At 32.8% G+C, this 26,965-nt stretch overlaps 1 protein-coding gene across 2 annotated transcripts in view; it reads left to right on the top strand.

Moving 5' to 3' along the window:
* The window catches only part of ARID2 (AT-rich interaction domain 2), a 160,253-nt gene that overhangs the window by 64,878 nt on the left and 68,410 nt on the right, over nucleotides 1-26,965 (top strand). For both annotated transcript variants that reach the window (XM_046665585.1, XM_046665576.1), the window contains exons 4-6: nucleotides 12,759-12,892; nucleotides 18,300-18,518; nucleotides 22,359-22,426. In XM_046665585.1, the coding sequence (XP_046521541.1) occupies nucleotides 12,759-12,892; nucleotides 18,300-18,518; nucleotides 22,359-22,426 (421 nt within the window). The remainder of the gene's footprint in view (nucleotides 1-12,758; nucleotides 12,893-18,299; nucleotides 18,519-22,358; nucleotides 22,427-26,965) is intronic.

The raw sequence follows: 26,965 nt of genomic DNA, 5'->3' as shown, positions 1-26,965 counted from the left end.
TAAATCAGTCCTGGCTAATTTCTGAAGAAAAGGAATTTACAGGAAGTCTGGAAACCAGGTCCCTCAACTTCTAATACTACTACAGTAACTTATTTTTGTTATTCCCTAAAAATTCAAAGTTTCATGCAAAGTCCCACTTGGATAAGACTGATTTGTATTTCCGTGTTGTAGCTGCCATGAAGTGGGTAAAAGACTTTTTCCACCCTTTTAGAGTCTTTAGTGAGGACGGACTCTGCTGTTCATCACTTTGGTGAGTTCCCCAAATAGTAGGGTTCTTGAATGCTAGATATCAGCAAACAAACATTTAATGCAATCCTCACTTTTGGCTGTTTACTATCTGTATACAACTCTTCTTACACATACACTTGAGGCAAACAATAAAAACCTAATAAATCAGAATGATTCCTCTCACACCTATAAATGTGCTTATTATCCCTTCTCCAAGGAGAGCCAACCCAGCGTTCCATAAGTTATCCCATCTAGCTCTAAGTCTAGGATCTCTTGGTGATATCCTCTAGACATCCGTGTTCCTCAGACTATAATTATATTCCTAAAACTGGAAAATTGGAGACATACGCCCCACTATACAACCTAAATGTAGTTAGATAGAAATACACAAAAGGAAATTTTTTATATCATGATAAAAGTGAGATAAATTATATTTTACTTTTTTTTAAATAAAAAAAATGTTTTTTGGGGAAAATTAGCCCTGAGTAACATCTGCTGCCAATCTTCCTCTTTTTGCTGAGGAACACTGGCCCTGAGCTAACATCCATGCCCATCTTCCTCTACTTTATATGTAGGATGCCTGCCACAGCATGGCTTGCCAAGCAGTGTATAGGTCCACACCCAGGATCTGAACCAGCGAACCCCCGGCCGCCAAAGCAGACTGTGTGAACTTAACTGCTGTGCCACCAGGCTGGCCCCAGATAAATTATATTTTAAAATTTAAATTAAATTAAAATTTAAAAATTACATTTTATATTAACTATATAAAAACCTTTCATGATCTTTTTAAAAAGTGTATTTATTAATTTCATTGTTATTTGTCTCCCCCATGAGAATCTTAGCCTTGTTTGGATGGGAGTTTTGTCTTCTTTGTTTACTCAGTATTCTAAGCATCTAGAACAGTGCCTGGACCATAGTAAATGCTTAATAAATATTTGTTGAGTGAATGACTGAATACTATTTTAATGAGAGCAGTAAGCTTCAGTTTTTAAAAAAATGTCAGTTTAATAGTCATACATTGATTCAAAAGTCTGTTTCTCTGTTCAGTTTATTTTGATACTTGCTTTTCCATAGTGAAAGAATGATATATGCGTGAAAATGGGACACATGCATCATTGTGTACACTTAGTAAATCATGGTCCTCCTTTTTTTAATTCCTTCTGTCAGTTTTGCAGTGTTTTTCTGTTGAAATTTATTTAACATTTTTTCATCTTTCCTGAGATCAGTTTTCCCTGTAAATTTTGAGACACTGTCACATTTTTACATTTTTTATAAAAGGATTCAAATCAATTTCTGGACCAGTAAGGATAGTGATAGGTAAAGATAAATCCTAGAGTGTCTCCTTGTAGCCTCCAAAGTCAGTAAAGATCAACAAGAACAACAAATAAAACTGTACAAAATCTATACCCTCAACGTAACTAGATAGAATGCTGCAAGCTTGAAGTTTCCTCTAAGTGGAAAGGTAAACACCAAATCCCAGCAGAGATCTTTCTCTCTCCTGATAAAAGCATTTGTGGAGAACAGGGCAGTTCTGAAAAACTGGAGGAAACGAGAATTGCTCTAAAATCACCATCAAAAAGAGAAAGCACATCTTAGGTACAAATGAGTCCTAGTAAATCAGAGCACAGACTACAGGTCCCGGGCTTAAAGGTGTGTGTAATTTGAGGTGGCAGTCTTTTTTTCCCGGGGAGAAGAAAGCTAAAGAGAAGGGAAGGCGCCCTTTAGAGATTGGATAGTGAAGGAAAAAAGACGCAACAGGGGAAATTTAAGGTCCTTCAAGATAAAATAGAGACCCCTACCCCCAAATTAGAGGACACAACCACTCTCCTTACCATCACCACCAAAAAAAAGTCATCCATTAAAGAAATCATAATTTACGTTACTAACGAAAAAGGAGGCTCTAGAAATAGAAACAAAAAAGAAATTATCCCCCCAGAACTCACAAAACCTCAAAGAAACCTAGGAAGAAATGGGAAGAGAGTTGATTGAACCTAAGAAAGATATGGAAGAAAAAGACAAATATCATCTTAGAAATGAATTCTAAATTCCAAAATACCCTAGGGAGAATACACTCAACTTAAAATTTAATAAAGGGCATTGAAGAAAGGCAGAAAAATAACCAAGAAAATAAAAATGAGTTAAAGAAATAAAACAGGTAAAAGAGAAAGTGGATGAAATGGAAGTGAGACAAAAAAAGATTCAACATATATGTATAATTGAATTAAAAAAACTAAACAGTGGGAACAGAAATAATATTTAAAACTATCATTTAAAAGACTTTACCAGAAATAAAAGAGGACCTGCATCCACATATTGAAAGGACTGTAGAATACCTGGGGAAATTGATCTTAAACAGTCCAATTTGAGTCATATCCTTGTAAAACAGTTAGACTTTAAAGATACAGGAAGAATTCTGAGAACGTCCAGGGCAACAAAAGACCAAATAACCTACAGGGCAAGTGAATTGAACTAGCATGAATTTCTTAAGAGAAACATACAAAGCAAAGTAACAGTGGGGCAGCATTTTCATAAACTACAGGAGAAAAGTATGAACGAAGAATTTAAAAAGCTGTTCTTCAAGTATCAAAAATAGCATTGTAAACATGCAAAACTCAAAGAATACTATATGCATGAATCCTACTTGAGGAATCTACTAGAGTATGAGCTTTATCTAACTAAGAGTTGACTACTAAAATATCTGCAGAAGGATCCATGCTGAGTGTTAAATATATTTATATGTAGATCTAAGACTAAAACATAGGTGAAAGAAATGTAAATCTTATATATGCTGATGACGTACAAAGAATGCAACTACAAAGGAAGAAGTAAGGAGGAAAGCAGAAAAAGCTTATTGATTGTTGTAAAAGCAATAGTTGAGAGTGAGAAGATACCATTGAAAGTTGACATACTACATGATAAAATAATAAAAAAAATGAGTTAAGGCATTGCAAATGTTTAAGTACAAAGATAACCAATAGAACAAAAATGGAGACCTTCCTGAATACCAAAAGCAATTTAAAAACAAAATAAAAGAACAAAGAAAACTCATCACATAAATTACCTCTAATCACTGCATTAGCTGTAACTCAGAAATTTAGTTTTCATACTGAAAATAGATTCATAGATAGTTAATAAACAGAAGTAAATAACAACAAAATTTAAAAGATAAAATCAACAAGAATGTGGAAGAATAAACTTAAAATGGGATACAAACAGAAACAAAGTGAACCTGTGTTTCAAATGATTCATAATTGATCTAAAGACAAAAGGAACTATAAAAATTATATTGAATTCCAGAAGGTTTGAGGATTGAACAAATGTGTAATTTTACTGAGAGAAACATGGGCCAGATTTCTCACTATCAAAGAAGGGAGTTAAAAATATGAAAAGAGAGAACTATGGTGTTGAATTGGCAGTAGAGGTATTAATATGATATTATTCTTTTATAGAAATATAGAAACAGGTTTATACACATGTGCATGCATTTGTTTATATTTCTAACTTATTTAAATAGAAAAGACCTAGAAGCAAAGATACCTCTATATGCACTGAGCAAACCTAGGGTTTCTACACATCATTCCACATTCAAAAGAAACAGTGTTCCTTGGAGAAAAGGGTGATTCTAGGGCAGGAGCAGGGAAAATGCAAGGTGAGACTGTTATATCCTGTTGTGCCGTAAAGAAATAATAGACACACACCAAAGGATATAGAAGCTGGCTTGAAAGGGCTCCCACTGGTGAAATCTGGAACACTGTGAGCATTACAATAAATACTGATAGGAATATAATATTCATGAAAGAATCTCTAAGCCCATGATGGTATAAATAAATAAATGAGAGAAGAGGGAAAGACCTCACTTATAGTAGAATCAATGCCAACTAATAAATGTAGAAGGAATCATGGAGATAAGATTACCATTACGGTAATAATTGATTTAGTCAAGAATCATCAATGGATGGTAAAACCAGTGGGTGAAAGTTTGATAAGGAACAGGGTATTTACATAGCCTTAAAGTGTTCTCCCATAAGTTACATATTAATTTCCAAAAGGAAACGAGTAACTTCATAGTGGTTTAACGTAGTGATCCCAACCTTAACAAAGTAATCAAAGTTAATAGCACCATCAATGGAGCAAATTGACGTGAGATGCCTCCTAATATATGCACTAGAAGATACACTCACTTCTGTGGTATTCCTACGAAAAGTGCATTCTCTGTATCTAATTTAATTATAAAGAAATATAAGACAAACCTAAGTTGAGGGACTTTCTATAAAATAACTGCCCTATTGAGGCCGGCCCCATGGCCAAGCGGTTAAGTTCATGCGCTCCACTTCGGTGGCCTGAGGTTTTGCCGCTTCAGATCCTGGACGAGGACATGGCAGCACTCATCAAGCCATGCTGAGGTGTGGTGTCCCACATAGCACAACCAGAAGGACCTACAACTAGAATGCACAACTATGTACTGGGGGCCTTTGGGGAGGAGAAGAAGAAGAAGAAAAAGATTGGCAACAGATGTTAGCTCAGGTGCCAATCTTTAAAAAAAAAAAATAATAAAGTAACTGCCCTATACTCTCGAAAAATGTCAAGCTTGTGAAAACAGGGAAGAACTTAATTTTAAATGGTTTAGGAACAACTGTGTGTGTGTAGAGAGAGGGAGAGATTGAGCAATTGAGAAAGAATGAGAATATGATAAAGCAAATGAGCAATACATAAACAATTGGTGTGTCTGGATTGAGGATATATGCGTTCTTTGTACTATTCTTGTGAATTTAGGTATGAAACTATATCAATATAAAATTTGTCTTTAAAGGATTCAAAGCCCAGGGAACTTTCAGGAGAGTTTTAAGTAGTTTGAAAAATCCTTTTTCCTACTTTGACGTCGATATGAGAGTTTTAATACACGACACATGCACAGTATTTTCAGCAACAAAATCACATGATGTAAGGAAAATTCTTTTTTTAAAAAAGTACTCTCTCCACAGCATGAGTTTCTTTTTTAAAAGGGATTACTTTCTATTCATTGTTTAAATTTCACCTTTACTTTAAAAGGCAGATTAAGTGTCTTTTTTGTTTTGTTTTATTTTCTGAATTATTTGTTAGGTAAGATATTGCTTGTCACAGGAAAAGTCAGCAGATTTGGAACTTTTGAAAAGTAAAGTGTGTAGCTTTATTCTCAAGATTGGCAGCACTTTTAAGTGCTCTTCACTAAGCTATCCATTCAACTTCCATTGTACAAAATGCATTTTTCAGTGACTTGACATCCTATTATGACGTATATTTGAAGATTTTACTTTTGTTTCAAAGACCTTGTTTTTATGTGATTGACCACATTGAAATAAACCTGTAGCATTTTTGACACCTCTGACTTTAACTTCTTTGCTGTATTACCCTGCCTGTAAATGATGCAGTAAATGATTTTCCTGTGTCTAATCTTACCTTATAATCTTCCTTCCCCACCGCTTTCCCCTTTCTCTTTTTCCTTTCCCTCTGTCCCTTTTCTCTTTCATCTTTCTCCGTCCCTGTCCCCACTTCTTGTTCCCCTTCCGGTTAAAGCAGCTGCTGCTTCATTATGGCCTTAAGTAGAATTACCATGTTTTTCTGAAAAAAAATTTTTCTAAAAAAAGTAATTTGCTTATGAGAATATATCTTCTCTGGTACAGCTTTCCTTTAATGACTCACCAAAAAGTAGTTCTTCATGAATTTGATTTTTGAAAGAGAATCCAGTAAACACTATAAGCTCAGATATGTTAAAAAACATCTGTATTTGAATTCAGCCATATCGAAAACCTCCCACACACTATAATTTGCTCTAATCCTTGTTTCTTCAACTTCTCAGTAAGTGTGTTTTCTTATCATTTTCCAACAGTGTTTTGTTGTCATTTTTCCATATGTTAATTTAGCCGTTTTTATCATGAGAAAATGAAGAAATGTTTCCCCAGGGATATGGAAAAAACTCTTGTAAATATTGATCAGTACAGTTCCTTGAAATAATATATACTTTTAAACTTTAAGAAATTTTGATTAAGTTTCAGTGACTTGAAAAATATTGCCAAGAAGAATGTACAGGTTTGTCTTCAAATTCTGGATACTTAGAACATCTTACAAATCATCAGTAACGTAAAAAGTATAGCATTAGCCTAGGACAAGCTTCCATCATCAACATCAGGGCATGTAAATCCACAGTTCGGATAGGTTTTTTTGATAATTTAGAAATCTTTTGGCCTACTTCTTTCGTGTCTGATTGCACTGCCGTTGTTTTTACTTCATAGTATTATTAATAATGAGCTCATGTGAGATGTGTCAGCTCTGCCATTTTCTTGTTTATTTTTGCTTGCGTTATTCAAACTGTGGTTTCTTTCAAGGAATATATTTAATCTTTTTTGTGAGAGATTATTTAGTTAAATAGTATTTAACTAATTATTATTAAAGATAATAATATTATCTTTAAATCCACTTAACCTAGACATACACAGACTTTAGTCCGTGGAATCTAATGAATGATTAAGGTTCCACTAGTCAAAGGCTAATTAATGAATGAGGATTTCACTGTTGGCTCTTCCACATTGTCTCTCATGGGGTGAATAACATATGGACTGCCTGTTATATGGAGCAAGGCAGGGAGGAGGCAGTATTGATCCATAAATTAAATCTCTCTCTCTATTGGAGCATCTTGTGTGTGTGCCCCACGTTGAAGGGTACCCTTCTGCAGAAGCAAGAACCCTGGATCAAGTTGAGATATAATGTTCTCAGAAAGCCTGTACTGGTAAAGGAGGTAGATTGGGAATTCTTTTGTTATGTGTGGCGTAACATAGAGGCCATATGAGATCCAAAAGGAAGAATATTCTGGATGCTGCATTTTATTAAATTACCTTTGGCATCCTTTGTTTAGACATCATTTTTTCTTTGATGTACAGATGAATTTAATGTTATGAAATTTTCATTATTGAATTTCTGCAATAAAATCTTCAGTCTTGAATGTGTCTGTGTTTAATATATATTAATAGATTGTCTTTTCTGGTATTTTATATGTGGTCTTGTTTAACCACAATATTTATGAAGTTTGTCAGAGTTTTGCTAGATTAGTTTTCAGGGAGCTTCTAATCTTTTTCTGTAACTGGAAACATTTTACATAGCAGTGGAAATATCTTTTATTGAAAGTTTGAAATAACTCACTGCTTTTTTTCTGATGTTTTTAAAATTTTAATTGTGAAATATAGCAGACACCAAAAAAGCTTAATACATGCAAGTTTATCCACACCAAAACAAGAAAAAGAAAGACGCTACTAATACTTTGATGCCTCTTATGTTTCTTTCCTTTTTGCATTTCTCTCCTGAAGGGTAAATCCCAGCTTATCTTTTAGGTGATAATTATTATCTGGCTTTTCTTTGTGGTTTTACCACATACTTGTCTATTGCTAAAAAATATATTTAAATGTCTTTTGTTTATGACCTTCATATAAATGGAATCATAATGTATTCTTTTGAAATGATTTTTTTCTTAACATTTTGTTGTCTATGCATATTAGTTTATTAATTTTCACTGCCATATAATATATCATTGCATGAATATGCCATGTTTTTATTCTTGCTATTATTTATGAATATTAGGGTTGTTTCTAGTATTTTCTAAGAGTGTAATTGCTACATCACAGGGTATTCTTTGTTTTCTCCTTTTCTCTGCAAATTACATTTTTATTTTTATTTTCTTATAGTGATTTGGAAAGTAATGATCCTGATTTTAATTTTGCTGTTAAACACTTGAAAAAAATGTAGAAACACTGCCAAGAACATATTTCTCTTAACTATGAGAAGAGACTCATTTTATTCACTCTTACTCTAAGCAACACACACACTACACTTTTAATTCTTCTTACTACTACTTGCTTCTCTTTTTTCATTTTTTGTGGAAAAGTTCTTGAACTTCATATTCAGAGTGTCATTTTCAAATTATTTTAGTAGTTTTACTTTTTTATGTTCTCCTTTTGTAATTACCAGTAACATTTGCATTCTCTTGTAATATAATAGTTATGATTGAGACTAATGTCTGAGTTTAAATTGTTTCTCTGCACATCATCAATCATCTGTATTGCTATTTAACCATTCCTTAATTTTGGTTCATCTATCAGAGTACTTATTTGACTTTGTGGGAGTTTTTTTCCCAGAGGACTATGTGGCTTTATTCTTTCTGAGTCTTTATATATCTGAAAATGAATTTTTGTTGTCTTAGATGAGCAATGTGATTGGGTAGGGATTTCTTGTGAAATAACTTTTCTCCTCAAAACTGTTATTTGTTCGTTATCTTCTAGCAATTAATTTTGAAGAAAAGTCAGAGGTAACTTTTGGGGAATAACGCTTGTTCTGGATACTTCTAGGAATCTTCTTTATCTGTGAAGTTTAAGTCTTTCATCAAGATGTATCTGAGTATTTTTCTCTTTTCGTTAAGATTTGCCTGGTGATCCATGCATCCTTACTCTCTAGCACCAGGGACCTTTCGGTTATACATGTTAAGCATTTTAGCTAAAGAAATTCTTCTGTTATGTCAATTATTATTGCTTCTGTTCCATTTATTCTGGTCTTTTCCTTCAGGACCACCAGGGTTTTTTCTTCCTATGTTTGAGCTCCCATTTATTATACATGTTTCATTTTTGTCCGCCAGTTGTTTTCATTAGTTCTTTTCCTTTCCATATAGAACAGTTTCTCAAGCTTCCCCTCTGCATAACTGAGGTGATCATCTCCATTGTCAATTCTGCTTTTTAATGCCCCCCCCCCCCCCCCCGACCTTTGGGAGAATCCTGGGCAAAGAAATTTCATTACCTTTATGGTTTGCGAATCACCACTTGATTTTGTGTTTGGTGTTTCATCTTGAAGTTACTTGTACACTGCATCAACAGAGTTCTCATTACCTAATGCCACCAGTGTTTCCATGCTGGTGTTTCTCATAGGTGCCCCACATCCCTGGGTCTTTGGGTTGGTTTTTACAAAGAAGCTGCAAGGTGAAGTTTGTGAAGTTTATAAAGGCCTTTTCTTCCTTGGACAACCACTGAGTTCAACCCAACTTTCTATGAGTTTTTTTTTTTTTTAAATAATTGTCACTCTCTGGATCCCATTATTAGGCACACCCTCACGTTCTATTGATCCTTAGTGGTTAAAGGAAATACAAACTGAGCTTGCCTTCTTATGTGCTTTGATCTAGGATCTTCTCCACTTTCTGCTAGACAACATTACTGTCTCAAGAAGTGTTTTTCAAGTTAGTCTTGTGGATCCTTGAAGTTGTGGGGGTTTTTTGTTTTGTTTTTTGAGGAAGATTAGCCCTGAGCTAACATCTGCAGCCAATCCTCTCTTTTTGCTGAGGAAGACTGGCCCTGAGCTAACATCCATGCCCATCTTCCTCTACTTTATATGCGGGACACCTACCCCAGCATGGCTTGCCAAGCGTTGCCTTGTCCGCACCCAGGATCTGAACTGGTGAACCCCAGGCCACCGAAGCCGAACGTGCGAACTTAACCACTGCGCCACCAGGCTGGCCCCTGAAGTTGTTTTTAATGGGTCAGAATTTCTAAAAGCATAGAATCTACCAAAAATAAATCAATGCCAAGTTGAAGAAAAAGAAGATAGAACTCACCCCACCGGAATCTGTTCCTAATGTTAAACTAGGCAACCTAGTTTCCTATGGTTGCCTGATGAGAGAATTACTGCCATCTGGATTCCAATATTTTACCAGTCTTGAGTTAATTATGTAGTGTACTAGGCAGATTACTGTAAGAGCTCAGTAAATACTTCTTTGATTAATATATTAACTATTCAAAGTGATGTCATTGACTTTGAGAAGAAAGAGGGAAATATATGGTCTAGCATTCACAGTTTAATGAGTAAACACCATATATCTGTTAGTGTGTAAGTGCAAGGTCATGATAATTAAATCTGAAGACTTAGACTTCGAAATGTAACTTTATATTTTAGCTGCATTCTCTTGTCTGTTAATACTTTTTAGTTTTTAGAAGTATAACTTTGAAAAACTAAAATAAGATTTTCTGCTGATTTATAGAGAGGGACAGGAGATCACAATTGGGTGCCAAAACCCTAGTTAAAATAAGAAAGGTTGAGTCTCAGTTGGAAATGTTTAATCATGACAATGAGAACAAATACTGGCCCTCATGCCAGGAAACTAAAAATTTCAAAAACTATAACAGCTTGCCTCAACCATAAATTTCTGGGGATTGGAATTATGTAGAGAATCTATTTGGAGGAATAGGGTTAGAATGTGCCAAGGGACCAGAAGTCATATATCTATAAAATCTTATGAAAATTTGTATTATAATGGGTTTTATGTATATAATAATATATACTATTTATTATGAGTATATAGTACTTGGGTTGTTGTCAGTCACTCTATATTTCTTATGCTCCATTTTGGGTGTTTAGGGAAGTAAAAGATCATATTTATGGTCACTCTTTACAAATAATGTTGTTTTCTCCCCCAGCTGTAATAAAACCCACAAATTTTAAATCTACTGTGCTCAATTATGAGTAACAAATATATAAAGAGCATCTTAAACATATTATTAGCGTAAGATTTTAAAATTCTACATCTTCGTTGTTATTTTGATTATATTTAGATAAAAATTACTTAATAAAGATTATTTATCTTTAGTTTGTTTTTAACCATTTTACAATGAGTTCAATTAATTCTGAAAGACCATACTTTCTAAAATACCTGTATCAATACAATTGAGCGATTTTGTGTGATGTAGGTAATCCTTCATTTGCAGAAAATATGTCACATAGTTTTTGAGCAGCTATTTGAGTCTAAATTTATATATGCTCTTCTTTTGATGATATCTGCATTAGAAATTCAAAAAGAATAGGCTTGATTTATTTACCTATTTAAGTCCATTGTGGTTCTATACTGGAGAGACATTGCCTCTTTTTAATCATCCTTTTGTTTTGTTTTGTTTTATGTTTTCAGACTGTAAATTCGCTCTGCTTAGGGGCTTCCCCAGGATCAGGGTGAAATGTGTGCAGCTACATACTCTCCTCAGTGCTCAAGAGTTTTATCTGTGCGTTTGTCTCTGCTTTAGTGTGCTGTATCTCCAACAGTAAAGAAAAGTGTTGGACTCGTTAGCTATCAAGCTGCCAGCTAGGAAAGAGTTCTTTGCTAAAAGAACTTATGTGGAGAATTTGGAAGGAATGAAAAGGAACAATTTCATTCCTTTCCATGCTCAAAGATGTGAAATTATTGTGTCTTTTAAAGCTGGAAGGGGAAAATGAGGATTGGTAGTGATTTTCCCTGTCATTAGTTTTTATATTTGTAAAATTACAGTTGCCATTCATCCCACTCTGAAAGTTAAGGTTTGGTACAAAAAAACAAAACAATACTTCTGAGATCATCCTATATATTCCTTGATTCCCCACCCCTGCCCCCCCATCTCATCTGTCTGTAACTGAAAAAGGAAAGGAGTGGGTGGGGAGCTGCAGGACTTTGAAAGTAGCTACTAATGAACTTAGTACCTGCCTGGATCAGGAATGGTAGAAAGATTGATCTGTGAAATAATCACATCGAGAAGTTTTCTATGATAAATGTAAAGTCATTTATTACTCAGTTAAGCTGCTTATTTGTGAAGTACAATAACAAGTTCGTTAGTCACTGTATTGTGTTTGACGAGGGTTTGACTGATTGTTTCCTCATTTTAAAATTTTACTTGGAAATCTTATTATAAACTAGTTGGTGATGATACAATGTAAATTTGGAAATTTAATTCTAATTAATATTAAGAAGATTGACCATGCCTCCATTGGGGGATACAGGAACTATCTTATAAATTGGTCAAAATGTATTAGGCACATCACTTTTGGCTGAGAATTTGGCATTGCTGCTTATAAATGAATGTATCATTTCCAGTGTCTATCCAGAGAAAAATATTCAAACAAGTGCACAGATTAAGCTTATTGATGCATGATTTGTAGACATCTAGTTAAATTGTGATGTATCAATAGGATGAAATATTGTACAGCTGTTAAAAAAGACTGAGGTAGTACTGTTGGTTAGACATGCTTAGATCTCTAAAACATGTTGTTAAATAAAAATATGCACAGAAAATGTGCTGGAGTATGCACATGAACCTGTGGTTACCTCTAGTGAGTGAGATTTGGAAAGTCAGGGATTAAAGAATCTTCTCATTTTCACTTGGTTTTTACAATGACCATATGTAATTGTTTTTAATCAGTAAATAAATTGTATTGCCATTTATCTACATGTCCTTGTCCTTTGATATTTCCTGCTTTTTATACTTTTATAAATAGTGATGTGGTCTTTTCTGAGAATATAAAAAACAGTTTTAGAATTATTACATTGAGTTTGTCTGCAGTCTCACTGCTGAAGTGACTGTTCTGCTATTATGAGGTTTGTAGTATCTTCTTATTTTTTTAAATTTAGAGCCTCTAGAAAAGGAAAACAGATACATGTGATAGGAGTTAAAAGATAAGATGTAAATTTATTTTTAAATCTCCGCTGTGCTGTTTTTCTGTTTCAGTTACCTAGAAAAGTACGAGAAAGTTCATCATTTTGGGGAGGATGATGATGAGGTACCACCAGGCAATCCAAAGCCACAGCTTCCTATTGGTGCAATTCCATCTTCCTACAATTACCAGCAACACAGTGTGTCAGGTAAATATCACTGGAAATTAACAGGGGATAGGTGCACAGTTTTGCATTAGGAGAACAGACATTAGCCAGTGAATTAGTCCCTAACTCTGCACATGAGAACACTTAAAGCCTTGGGGTAATGCAACTTTCAAAGGTCAACATCTAATTGGTATCAGGGCCCTTTCTATCACAGGCTGCATAAGATTTTTAGTTGCAAGAATTTTCAGTTACAAATACCTATACTTTCAAGTGAAGTGTTTTTCTTATTTCTTTGGCTAATGATCAGTTTAAACTGAATAGTCACTAAAATGAGAAGAGGAAGGTTCTGTTAGGATTGGGGAAGCCAAGAATGCTCAGATAGCATCTACTAGATTTTCTACGATTATTGGAATTCCCAGCACCAGAATTCCTCAGAAATGTTTCTATTTGACTATTTTCCTGCCGTGGTACCAGGAATAAGATTTTTTTCGTTTAAGTCTTCTTATAATGATTATAGAGGAATCTGAAGCTAAAAAGAACAGGACTGAAATTGGAAATAATCAGGTTGACTCTAATAAAGAGGTTCTTGAGGCAGAGTAGATGGAGGTTCCAGTGTTTAGTGGCTCTGGGGGTTGGGACTGTGTTGACTAGCAAGAGAGCTCTGAGGAGATAAGCATCTCTTTTCTTCAATCACCATTTGGCCTAAAAAAGAGGAAATACGTCTTGGAGAACAAGGGTATGTTCTTTATAAAATATACAGTTATCTTGATATTTATTATTTTTCGTTGGTACTAGTCCCAGTGTCTTATAGGTAGTCCTTATATTTAAGTTCTCTCCTTTGTGCCAGCATCACTATTTTTTTTTCCATTGTCTATTTTCAAAGTTTCTTTCGTGATAAATTTGTCTCCATATTTCTTCCCCAGTCAGTAGTAACTGAAGAAGCAGACTTTCCTAGAATCTGTGCTCTTCATTAGAGGAGGCTTCATCTGATGCTTTTGTGTAGTTGGGGTGGGAGTGGTGGTGAGTGCAAAGCAAACTTAGCTTTATTTTTAATCAGTAGTTATTACCTCAAGAACCAAGGCTAAAGGAGAACATTTTAAGTCACCGTATGGAAGATCTTGTTAATAGTTTAAGCTGATAAAATAAAATGGAGTGACTTGTTAGGTGATATGTTCCTTGTTCCTAAACAGGGCTAATGACCATAATCTAATTCAAGGATGTTACAGAGGGTATTCCTACATTGAATGAGACATTCTACTAATGACCTTTAAGACCTTTTTCGACTTTATAACTCTTTGTGGTTCCTATATTACAGTAACAGCAGAAATGTCCATTCTTGTAGCTTAGAGTTTGGTGTCTGCTATTACAGCTCGCCAAACTGACCCATTTCTACATTTGAGCCTGTTTAAAATGAAATTTTTTCTGGATCTGTTTTTTTTGCCCCTTTTCAATTAAAACTGATTTACTTTAAGAGATAAGGTGTGGAATATTTCTGGTATTTCAGGAGCCTAATAAAAGTCATTGATAGAGCTACACAAGTTAAGGGAATGACAGAATTGCTTAACCTGGTGTTATAATAACTCCTTTCTGATGCTGTCATATGTCTGTCTTTTTTTAAGGAGAATCTTAGCAGTTACGTAACATATCTAACATGTTTAACAAAATCAGGGTTGGGGACTGATGAAAGGAAGGAAACTAGAAATTACTGGGGAACATCAGACTGCAATATGTCTGGTTCAAACTGAAAAGAGGTAGTATTTTAGAGCAGCATTTTATAAATTTGAAGGTGCTTTCTATTTTTCTAGAAGGAGCCATAGCAACAGTTATAACAGTGTTCTAAAAATTAACATGATTATCAATATATAAAACAAATCCTTTACTGATGATTCTTTTCAAATGTCATTAAGGAAAATATACTAAGCTTCATAGCTGTCAAATTGTGTGTGTCTGTGTGTGTGTGTTTGTGTTTTAAATAAACACCAAAATAGAATAACATAGTGGCAGTTGAAAAGCCTTGAGGAAATTTTAGTTAGAACCTTTAAAAGATTCGTGTCCACATCTTTGATCATACAGCCTTACTCTCCTTATAGGTTTGAATAAATGTATTTAGATAAATGTGTTTACCTAGAGATACGTAAACATTGTTGATATTAGGGAAAGCTAGTCTAAAACAATATTTTGAAAGGTAATATAATAAATTCAGTTGGCAGTAGCTCCAGGATATTTGGTATGAAGTGCAATTCTACTGGTAATTGTCATAATTGAATATTGTACATTGGTAGAATATGGGACCAAGTTTTCTTTTAAGGATATTGACTCCTTTTGCCCAGTGACTTTAAGTGGCAAAAAATATTGAACAGATTTTGATTTGAACTTTAGGATTATTAAACATTGCGTGCAATATATGATGATTTTGTCATTTATTTGCATAGTTTTTTCATTCTTTTCCTTGACATAAATCCTTTGGTTTCCTTCTTTTTCTATTCTTTTTTCCTTGGTATTGATTTTGATACAGTAAGTTTTACGGAATTACAGGGTGGATTATTAAGGACTTTTTCTTCATCTTCTCTTACATTTTTTAAATTAAAATTTTAGTTAATTTTCAAATTAAAATAAAAACTTATTTGTAGTATCTTTAGTAGAAAAATTGTGAAAGGCAAAATTGACAAATGCCAGTTCATTGAAATTAATAGAATTGTAGAATTTTAGAGCTAGCCAGGATTTTAGTGGTCATTTAATTTAATCCAGTCATTTTGATAAAAGGAGGCCAAGCACCCTGTCCGTTTGCATTTTGGTGCTTAAATTTGGAAAAGCTTATACAGGAAGATTTCTTTTTTAGCTTTATCATTTGTATTTGAGCAAAGATTTTCCTTTAAATGTTCCGTATTCTAAGAGAGATTTGGACTACAACAATCACTGCCAATATCAATGGAAAGAGTGTGTTGTCTAATTCCTGCAATATAAACAGCACTCCAGGAACAATCCTCTCTTTCCTCTAAACTGAAATCAAAGAGTAGTGATTGTCTCAGATTAAATTAAATTTGTCAGCAGTGATCTGTTTGTATAAACTTTGAGTCAAGAATGTTGAAAATTATTTCTAATCCTATTCTGATTATAAAATTGTAGCTGTTAAGTCATGTCTCCCTGGGGAAGGGAAGTGAGGTTCTTAAAATCTTGTAAGCATTTTCTCCCACATTGTCTCAGGCATCTTTACCAAGCCTAATATAATTAAGGGACTTTTCATAGTTATCATATGTATTCATTTCATTTTAATTGGAGATGTCTTTGGCAAAGTCGTTCAGGTAGAGATGTATTGAATTGAGTATCTGATGGTGTCTGATATTCTTCAGTAGCAAACGGAACAATTCTAAGATCATATGGAAAGCACATAAACAAGACTGTGACAGACATTGAATGTGGGTTCCAAATTTTTTTCTATTGAAGAGATTTGCCTGAAAGTTTTGTGGAATCTAGAAACTTAACTGTTACTGAGAGTTGGCTTTTGATGATCAATTCCAGTGTACAGTATAGAACTGTCAAAATCTATTCCTATATTCACAGAAGTTTTGTTACTTTTTTTCCAGATATTTATTTTATGTTATTTATGAGAAATTTCATTTATCAAGACTATAAAAATAAACATATTATTCTTTAGCCTTAAATATGGTAAAGAATCTGTGTCATTGTCATTTATAACTATATTGTGACACTTCATCATTATATTATTGGAGAAATTCCTAGAATATTTTAGAATTGAAGAGGTGTTTCCTCAGATGTCTACAGTGAGAAATGAAGAAATTTCTTACCTACATCATTTTCTTCTGTGGCATGTTGGAACAACAGATTCCTACTTGGATTTCATTTAGTGAGGTTTTTAAAAAAAATTTCTTTAAATCCAAATGTTTCTGAAATGTTTTGTCTAGAAGTTTTCTAACTCTTATTTTCTTGCCTCTTCCTGTAAAACTAGTTATATCTTTATGTGAAAAATGTACTTGGGATATATATGTCTAAGGGCATAGCGTCCAAGTCCTAACCTGCCCCAATTAAGAGTCAGTATTTCTAGAAATATAACATTTTCTTATATATGTATATTTTCTTATATATATAATATATATAGTGATTATTTAATATATAGTTTCTGTAAGCCCATCTTCCCTATCTTCAAAGTTTCGAAAGTGTTTTAAATTAATTCTCCTACAGAAAATCTTAGTTACTTTGGGTTAGGAAAAGATTTCTTAGGACACAAAAGCATGAACTATAAAGGTAAAAATTTGTAAATCAGACTTCATCAAAATTAAACCTTCTGCTCTTCAAAGACACTGTTAAGAAAATAAAAAGACAAGGCACTATCTGGAAGAAAATATTTACAAAAGAAATACTAGATAAGTGACTCATTCAGAATACTTAAAACAGACAATATTAAGTGCTGACAAGGGTGCAGAGCAACAGGAACTTTCTACTTGCTGGCAGAAAGGCAAGATGTTCCACCTACTTTGGAAACAGTTTCACAGTTTCTTACAAAGTTAAACATTTATGTGTTACTCAGCAATCTAAGAAAAATGAAAAATATATCTGCAGAAAGTCCTGTATGTGTACCTTTATAGCAACTGTATTTGTAAGTGCTGAAAACTGGAAATAGTCCAAATGTCCCTCAAATACGGAATGGATAAAGAAATTGTGTTACATCCATACTATAGCAATCAAAGACCAAACCACTGATACACACATCAACATGGATATTAACCTGAAAAGCATTTTGCTAAATGAAAGATATCAGATACAAAAGGCTACATACTGTATGATTCTGTTTATTTGGCAATTTGAAATAAAGCTGTAGGAGCAGAAAGTGGATCAGTGGTTGTCTGTGGGTAGAGGAGGGGATTGACTACAAAGGAGCATAAAGAAACTTTTTGGGGTGATGGAAGTACTCTATATTTTCCTTGTGGTTGTGGTTAAAAGGCTGTGTTTGTCAAAACTCAGAACTATAGAACTAAAAAGCATAAATTTTAGTATGTTAATTATATTGCAATAAATCTGACCTAAAAAAGTAATAATTCTCCTATAACTAGGTAAAGAAGGTAGCCAGTGTGTCTAAGAACACACTGTTGCTACAAATTTTAAAGGAACCAGTCTGCCTGGCTTACAGTATATAAAAATCAAAATAAGTCTCTTGAAATGCAAGAGTTAAAAGTGTAGATTAGGAAAATTAAAATTGATACAATAATAATTTGGCAGTGATATCCAAGAGGATATGTACATGTTTTGTACTTTAATATTTTTTGAAGATTATAATTTTAACTTAAGAAATTTAGAAAGTTGAACTCTTTAAAACTTCTTCTCAGTTTATATTTTGTAAAAGATAACAAGCTTTTGTTCCATATTCAGAAGATATTAACCATAATCGTTTCAAATCCTTGATATAAGGTGTTTTTGTTTTTATCTTTGTTAGATTATCTGCGTCAAAGTTATGGCCTGTCTATGGACTTCAATTCGCCAAATGATTATAATAAATTGGTGCTTTCACTATTATCTGGACTCCCAAATGAAGTGGACTTCGCTATTAATGTATGCACTCTCCTATCAAATGAAAGCAAACACGTCATGCAACTTGAAAAAGACCCTAAAATCATCACTTTATTACTTGCTAATGCCGGAGTGTTTGACGACAGTAAGTTTTAAGCTGAACATATTGTATGATCATTCTAGAAAGGGGTTATAGATTTTTTTTTAAAGATTTTTAAGGAGAAAAGTACTTTTTGTTAGTCAATATAATAGCATTCTATATTTGCTTTTATTATATTAAATGTATTATTTAAAATAATGAATGTTTGGATTTTTTTAAACCTTAAATATTTGAATAATAATTTAGTCTCACTAGAGCTTTTGAAATAAAAATCTTGATTTTTTTTTTCTTAGAGTAATATATGGGTTTCTTGATTTGAGAAGATTTCTTTGATACGAAATTCTAATAGAGAAAACTAGGAGCTGGAAGAAATTGTTTTGCTGTAGTGTATTTCTGCTAGGGTGTGGTTATAATTTCTAACTAAACAATTTAGGTCAATGCATTTGACAATTTGCCGCCTAAATAATCAAAATAAAATTTATCAAATATTTCATATCCCTTTTACTTGTAGGATTTGTAGTTGTAGGTTTTTGTAAGTCAAATGCGTTATTTTCTATGAAATTATCTCCTATTAAATCTAGGTTACTTTTCAGACCAAATTGCTCAGTTCGTTATTTGTAGTTTCATAGTTTAATAGGGTTTGGAAAATATGTTTTGCAATCTTTTCCTGCCCCTAGTTTTTCTTTTTAAAATTCCTATGTCAGGGGCTGATCTGGTAGCGTAATAGGTTAAGTTGGCACTCTCCACTTAAGTGGCCTGGGGTTTGTGGGTTTGGATCCCAGGCATGAACCTACACACCATTTATCAAACCATGCTGTGGCAGCTTCCCGCATACAAAGAAATTGAGGAAGATTGGCACAGATGTTAGCTAAGTGACAATCTTCCTCACCAAAAAGAAAAAAACAAAACTATATCAGCTACATGGTATTGATATAAAATTTTTTCTTGCTTCTCTATCCTCATTCTACCCCAATACCGTTGTAAGTTCTTTTGCTAGAATTATATCCTATTAAAGGATAAGGTATTGACATATTGAAATTATTTTATCATATAGGAAACTATACATATAGCACAGTAAACACAGTCTGAGAATTTCTTATATTTTATAGATTGATGACTTTTTGTTTTTATCTTTAAATAGTGACATGTTTGCAAATGAGTTCATTTTTCTGCAGTTTGATTTAGGTCAAGTAGTGCACTCTTCAAACAGTTTTATTTGGGATTATCTAAGTAAGATTCCTTAAAATTTGATATGCACTTATTTCGTGTGAAGATAATTTTAAAATTAGTTTAAACAAAAGTGAAAATTAGTTTCTTACTGTGCCTGAAACTATTCTTAGTTACATGGAGAGGGAACAAAGATCAGGACTTCTCAGTTTCTGTCATAACTTCAAAGATGTAAATTTGGTGAATTTCCTTCTCTCTTTCATATTCCTTGGTTCCTAATATTTTATTTGGATCATTTAAGATGTCTTTCAGCATTTAATATAGAATGGAGTTTAAAATTGTTTCACATTTTTTAGAAACCTTAAAATGAAGTTTTTTGAAAGGATAAATATTCTTAAACAAGAATAATTTTAGTGAAGTCTTCCATTTAATCACTGAATAAGGATTACATATATATATGATAGAAATAATCTTACCACTTTTGGTGCACTGAGGCATGATATTTTAGACCCAGTTTACTTCTTTTTTTTTTTTTTTAAAGATTGGCACCTGAGCTAACAACTGTTGCCAATCTCCTTTTTTTTTTTTTTCCTGCTTTTTCTCCCCAAATCCTCCAAGTAGATAGTTGTATATTTTTTAGTTGTGGGTCTTTCTAGTTGTGGCATGTGGGACGCCGCCTCAACATGGCCCAATGATCAGTGCCATGTCCACACCCAGGATCTGAACCAGCGAAACCACGGTCCGCTGAAGCGGAGCATGCAAACTTAACCACTCGGCCATGGGGCCAGCCCCCCCGACCCTCCGTTTACTTCTTGCATTCTTTAGGCACTTTTATTTATCTAAAAGACTAAATTATTATGCAGCGCAGCAATCTAAAACATTAATAATTTAGCAAATGCTATTTAAGGAATGTTTCTATCATTCCAACAGTCAGAAGTTTAGAGTTCTAGACTACATAGGGACTTCACGAAGACCCTAAACTTAAAATGATGGTGTTTTGCATTATGAAAATAATTTCTTTGAGTTTGAGAATTATGGGTATATTTGATTTGGTTAGGCTTTTGAAAAGTTTTTATTTATTTTTTAAGGCGTGGAATTTTAATTGAGAGATAAATGTAGATGCCACTTCCTTTGAAAGTGTGGAATGTTTATACATTTTTTGTGTTTGAAGAAGTATGATAAAAATTCCATGCGACAAAAATTTTAATTTTTCCATCTTATATTTCCATCCAGTATTCTTTTGCCAGTGAAGTTTTTCTTTATAAGATTTTTTCAGGACAAACAAACAAAACCTTGTCTTTCTTTAGTGGTGTGTGGGCTTTATTTTTCTGATTAAACTGCTACTTATATGTAAGTTTGATATTTTATAAAATTCTTCTTTAGGTCACTATAGTTAGTTTATTTATTAAAAACTTTCACATCTGTTCTTTATCTCATTTCCTTATAACCCTATTTCCTATGGCCCTATCAATATTAAAATTCCTTGATAAATGTAATTTATGTTAAAGTGTTTCTGTTCTCACTTTTTAATACTTTCCCAATGAAACTTCTTAGTCTAGCCTAAGTGCTTTACAATATTACTCAATATTAAGTAAATATTAGGTCTATACTAAAGGCAAAAGAAGACTACAGATTCAGTAAATTTCTTACAACAGAAAATATATCCATTTGTTATGCTTGTCTCACAACACATCCATTAAAGAGGTTTAATTTTGTTTTTTTGTAGAATTACATTCATAAAACTGGTTTTTCTGTTAACAGTTGCCACTGTATAGTTTTCTTTCTGCATTCCAAGAGCAGTAGCTTTCATTACAGAATTAATCTGATTGTTGATGAAAGCATTTACCTCATTTCTAAAGGGAGATGCATATTGTGTTATAGCTTTGACATTTTATCATACTGCTTTACTTTCTGGTCCCATAACTGACAATATGAGGTAGCAACATAAAGGAAGAGAAAATGATACAACATTTACCTGTATGCCTTAACCTTTGTTGTAGGACGTCGGGGCAGGGTGTTATTAAGAGGCAGCTTTGACTCTCCTCCTAACACGACTTTATCAAGAAATACAAACAAGCTATAGGCCTAAGAATGTCTCTTAAAGGAGGTTTCATTTGTGGGAATTATTTCCAAAGAATGCCTTGCGCTATTTTATTTGAAATATGAATTACACAATTATTTTTTAAATTAATCTGAAGATTTAAAATTATAACAGTTTGGCAATCTAATAGTAATAGCATCAGTTTGACTTTTTAGTATTTTTCTTCTCTACAAATGAAAACTAATGCAGAGTAACTATTATAGTACTCTTAGTTTTTTTTTCTTATTTATATAACTATTATGAAAATGAGTTGGGTATTTTTAGTTTGTAGAGACATAAATTTTCTTTAAATTTCCTATTTTAAAAACTATATTTCAAAAGACATTATCATGGCTTTCTGTCATTTACTATGAAATAATTTGTAGTGAACAAGGTATCTTAAAATGTATTTTTACACAACCAGAAGAACCTACAGCTAGAATATACAACTATGTACTAGGGGGCTTTGGGGAGAAGGAGAAGGGGAAGAAAAGGAGATGGGCACAGATGTTAGCTCAGGTGCCAATCTTTAAATATATATATATGTTCTTTTTTTTTTTTACTGTTTTTCCAAACCTTTAAGGAATTAAGTGAAAGAAATAATTTTGTTTTACTGAATATACTGTTTATTCTTTTAGCTTTAGGATCCTTTTCTACTGTATTTGGAGAAGAATGGAAGGAGAAGACTGATAGAGATTTTGTTAAGGTAATTCACAAAATTAAAATACTGTACCATTGAGTTACATGTAGCCAAGGGCCAAGGATCAATGGTTGCTCATTTTATATACATGATACTTAGCATAATACATAAAGATACCTGTTTAAAAGTTGGGATTAAGTTGAGTAAAAAAAATCTTGCAGAATAGCTAATAAGCCGTAATAATGTTCTTATTTATTATACATTGATTTCTAAGAATAATACATCTATAACAAAAGCAATAAATCTTGAGAATACCCACATTCTGAGCAGCTGTCTGGGTAATTTTCTTAGGACTGTTTTTCAGGTTACTCACTCTTCAGCTGTGTCTTAATATGCCGCTTGACTCGTTTAAGTTTTATTTTAGTGAGTGTGTTTTAATTTCTAGAAATTTTCTTTGTATTTTTTCAGATTTGCCCTTTTTGATCTTCTCCTTTTATGCTTTTAATAATTTTAAAAATATGTATATATTTAAAATATTTATTAATATAATTTAGGTTATGTATAAATTAAGTGTATAATATATAAATATAAGTGTAAATATATGTTATGTGTAAATATATAAACTATAAATTAAATATGTACACATACAAACACATATCTGATAATTCTAATATCTAAGCCTCTTGCAACTCTAATTTCACTCGCTGTAACTGATGGTGCATTATTCTTTTGTGTTTTATAATGTTGGTTTATAAATTTGAGCAAACTTACTTCTGTGGGAGTTTTGTACAGATTTGATGGAGAGTTTCTCTACTTCTGTGTTACGTTTGCCAGTCAGTTTAAAGGAAATACTGGTCAGAATGAGTTTATATTAATTTCCTTATTGGAGATTTTCTGACGACTCTGACAATAAAACCGAACCCTTGAGAGCCATGGAACAGGCTGGGATTGTTTATAACTCAAAGCTCAAGTAGAGATAGTCAGTCTCTTTTATCTCCTTTTCTTTGAGGGGATTAGACCTTCCTATTTCTCACTGTCACATGGAGTTGTATTTCTAATTCCCCACTTTACAAACTGACCCAAAGTCCTATATCCTATCCTCACTCCACCCATTGAAAGCCAAGCATCTTGATTGTAGTTAAGCAGATCATTTCCATAACTCCAGAAAATTAGTGAATAAAATGTACGATGCACAAAAAGTTTTTTTATATATGCAGTCACAATGGGAAGTGGAGGTTGTCAGTATATTCACTAATCACAGGCAGTCAAGAAGACACAAATATGTTGAAGATAATTAGATGATTACCTCTGTTGTATGTTTTCATTTATTTCTGCTCTTTATATTTCTTTCTGTATGCTATATTCTTTGAGTTTAATTTGCCACACTTTTTCTAACTTCTTGAGCTGGTGCTAACATCATTGGTTTTTGTTTTTAGTTTTTCTAGTACATACATTCTAATACATACATTTAAAGGCATAAAATTCCCTCTAAGTACACATTTAACTTTATTCTTCTAGTTTTGATATTTCATGTTTTCATTATAACTCAGTTTAAAATATCTTCTGATTTTCATTATGACTTCCTCTTTGATACAAGAATTATTTAGAAGAGAATTTTCTTAATTTCCAAAAACAGAAAGTTTTTCTAGTTTCCATTTTCTTATTAATATCTAACTGAATTTCACTATATTCAGAGCGAACATACTCTGTATAATTTTAAACCTTTGAAATGTTTGCACCATTTATTCGGTAGTGTAGCATTGATCAGATTTATGAACACTGTGTATATTTGAAAATAAGATATATTCTGAAGTTGTAGGTATAAATTTCTATATATGTCAAGTTAGGCCAGCACAGTTAATCATAATATTCTTATTTCCACATCAGTATTGGTTCTTTTCCTGTTTATTTCTCCATTTATGGAGAGAGGCATGTTAAAAACACCTAGTTTGTGGGTGTGACTCTTTTTCCTTATAGATCTGATACTGTGTTTTCATTTTGAGTCCATGTTATTTAGTGCACACAAATATAGTTGTAATATTTTTCTGGTCAATCGAATGCATAATAAAGTGTCCTTTTTTACCTTTAAGTCTACTTTTTTTTGGTCTGATATCAATATAATTATATCAGCTTCCATTTAGGTGGTGTTTATGTGGTTCATATTTTACTTTCAACTTATATTTTAGATGATTTTTTTGGAAACAACATATATTTGGGCTTTTTTTCAGTGTAAAAAATTTTGTTTTTAAATTAGTGCATTTATTCCATTTACGTTAAATGTAATTTTGATATAATTGTGTTTAAATTTACCATGTTTTGAATTGGTTTCTCTATGTCCTGTCTGCTCAGCTTTTTTTTTTCCCTTCTTCCTTTTTTTTTTTTAAATTGATTTTGCTGACTATTGTTTATTACTTAGTTTTCTGTCTACTCAGTTTGGTATTTCTACATGTTTTCTGTTCTCTCATTGATTACATTAGAGATTATAATTTTAGTCCGTAGTAATTTAATAAATTGATACCACTTCTTAGATGGTGCAGGGACAATAGCACAACTCCATCTCCATTTACTTACTTTTGACTTACATGCTACTTTTATTATGCATTACTTTGCTCTTTTTCAAGCTTCTTGAAGTAGAATCTTAGACCATTGGTTTTAAACTTTTCTTCATATCTGATAGCATATATAAAGCTATCAGTTCCCTCTATAAACTACTTTAGCTACATCCTACAAATTTTATGGTGTATTTTCATTATCATTTAGTTCAAGATATTTTCTTAGTTCACTTGTGATTCTTTCTTTGATTCATGGGTTATATAGAAGTGTACTGTTTAACTTCTGATTGTTCATTTTCAAACTAGCTTTTATTGTTAGTATTACTGTCATTACTGAGTTTTAATCACATTTCATTGTTGTCAGAGAACATATTCTATATGATTTCAGTCCTTTTAAATTTATCAGGACTGGTTTTATGGCTCAGCATATGGTCTTTCTTGGTGAATATTTCATCGCACTTGAAAGAATGTGTTCTACTGTTGTTGGATGTAGTGTTATGGATAACAGTTAAGTCAAGGTGGTTGACAGTATTAAGATTTCCGTTATCGTTACTGTTTTCTATATAATTGTTCTATGATTTCCTGAGAGATGAGTGTTGGAATTATGAATGTTTATATCCCCTTTCATTTCTGTCAGCTTTTGCTTCATGTGTTTTTTTTTTTTTTTGAGGAAGATTAGCTCTGAGCTAACTACTGCCAGTCCTCCTCTTTTTTTGCTGAGGAATACTGGCCCTGATCTCACATCCGTGCCCATCTTCCTCTACTTTATATGTGGGACGCCTACCACAGCATGGCATGCCAAGCGGTGCCATGTCCCCTCCCGGGATCCGAACCAGCAAACCCCGAGCCGCAGAGAAGCGGAACATGCGAGCTTAACTGCTGTGCCACTGGGCTGGCCCCTGCTTCATATATTTTGAACCTCTGTTATTAGTTTGCATATACTTTTAAGATTATTATATTTTCTTGATGATAAAGCTTTTATCATTATGGTCGGGGGAACCTCTAGTAATATCCCTTGTCCTGAAATCTCTTGTCTGATTTTTTATTATTTATCTATACCAGCTTTCTTATGATTAATGTTTTCATGATGTATCTTTTTCCATCCTTATTCTTTTCACCTGTGGTTTTATATGTAGTGTTTCTTATAGATGGCTTATAGTTGGATCTTGCTACCCCCTTCCCTCAGAGTACCTTTTCTGCAGTTTCTTCCTTTTCATCAATGTGTTCAGACCATTTTTATTTTATGAAACTACTGATGTGTTTGACTTTTGGCTCTCAGCTTTTATTTTCCTGAAAATTTTATTTTGCCTTTGTTTGAAGGTTTTTTTTTGCTGGGTATAAAATTGTGTGTTTTAGGGGGTTATCTGAGCACTTTAAAGGTAAAATTTCATTGCCATCTGATTTGCATTGTTACTAACCAGAAGTCAGTTTCATTCTTATTGTTTTTCTGTGTATGATATGTTTTCTCTGACTGCTTTTAAGGTGTTCTCTTTATCATTGATTTCTAATGAGTTTTGTTGTGATTTTCTTTGCTTTTCTTGCTTGGAGTTTATTTAGCTTCCTGATTTGGTATTTTTCATAAATTTGGAAAGTGTTTGACAATTATTTCTTCAAATTTTATGCTTTCCCCTCCAGTTTTCCTGGAACTGTGTTTATACATGTTAGACCACAATACTGTTCCACAGGCCACTGTGGTTCTGTTAATTGTTTTTAGACCTTTTTTCTTTCTGTATACTTCATTGTAGATAGTTTCTATTGTTATGTTTTTATGTTCTCTTCTCCAGGTAAGCCCATCTAGTATTTTTTATTTCAGATATTATGTTTTTCAAGCCTAGAAATTCCATTTGATTTTCTCTTATATCATCCCATATTTCTCCTAATTAGTTTGTATTTTCCTTTAAATCCTTGATCATAGTTAATAATACTTGTTTTAAAGTCCTTGTCTGCTGATTCCATTATCTTTATCATTTCTGGATCTGTTTTTGTTGAAATTGATTTTTGTCTTAGTTATGTGTCGTTTCCTACATTCTTCGTACTTCTAGTAATTTTTTAA

The sequence above is a fragment of the Equus quagga genome, chromosome 1, assembly GCF_021613505.1.
Source record: "Equus quagga isolate Etosha38 chromosome 1, UCLA_HA_Equagga_1.0, whole genome shotgun sequence".
In the NCBI taxonomy this organism is placed as follows: Eukaryota; Metazoa; Chordata; class Mammalia; order Perissodactyla; family Equidae; genus Equus; species Equus quagga.
The sequence above is the reverse complement of the archived record's forward strand: the minus strand, read 5'-3'. Positions and strand labels throughout refer to the sequence as shown.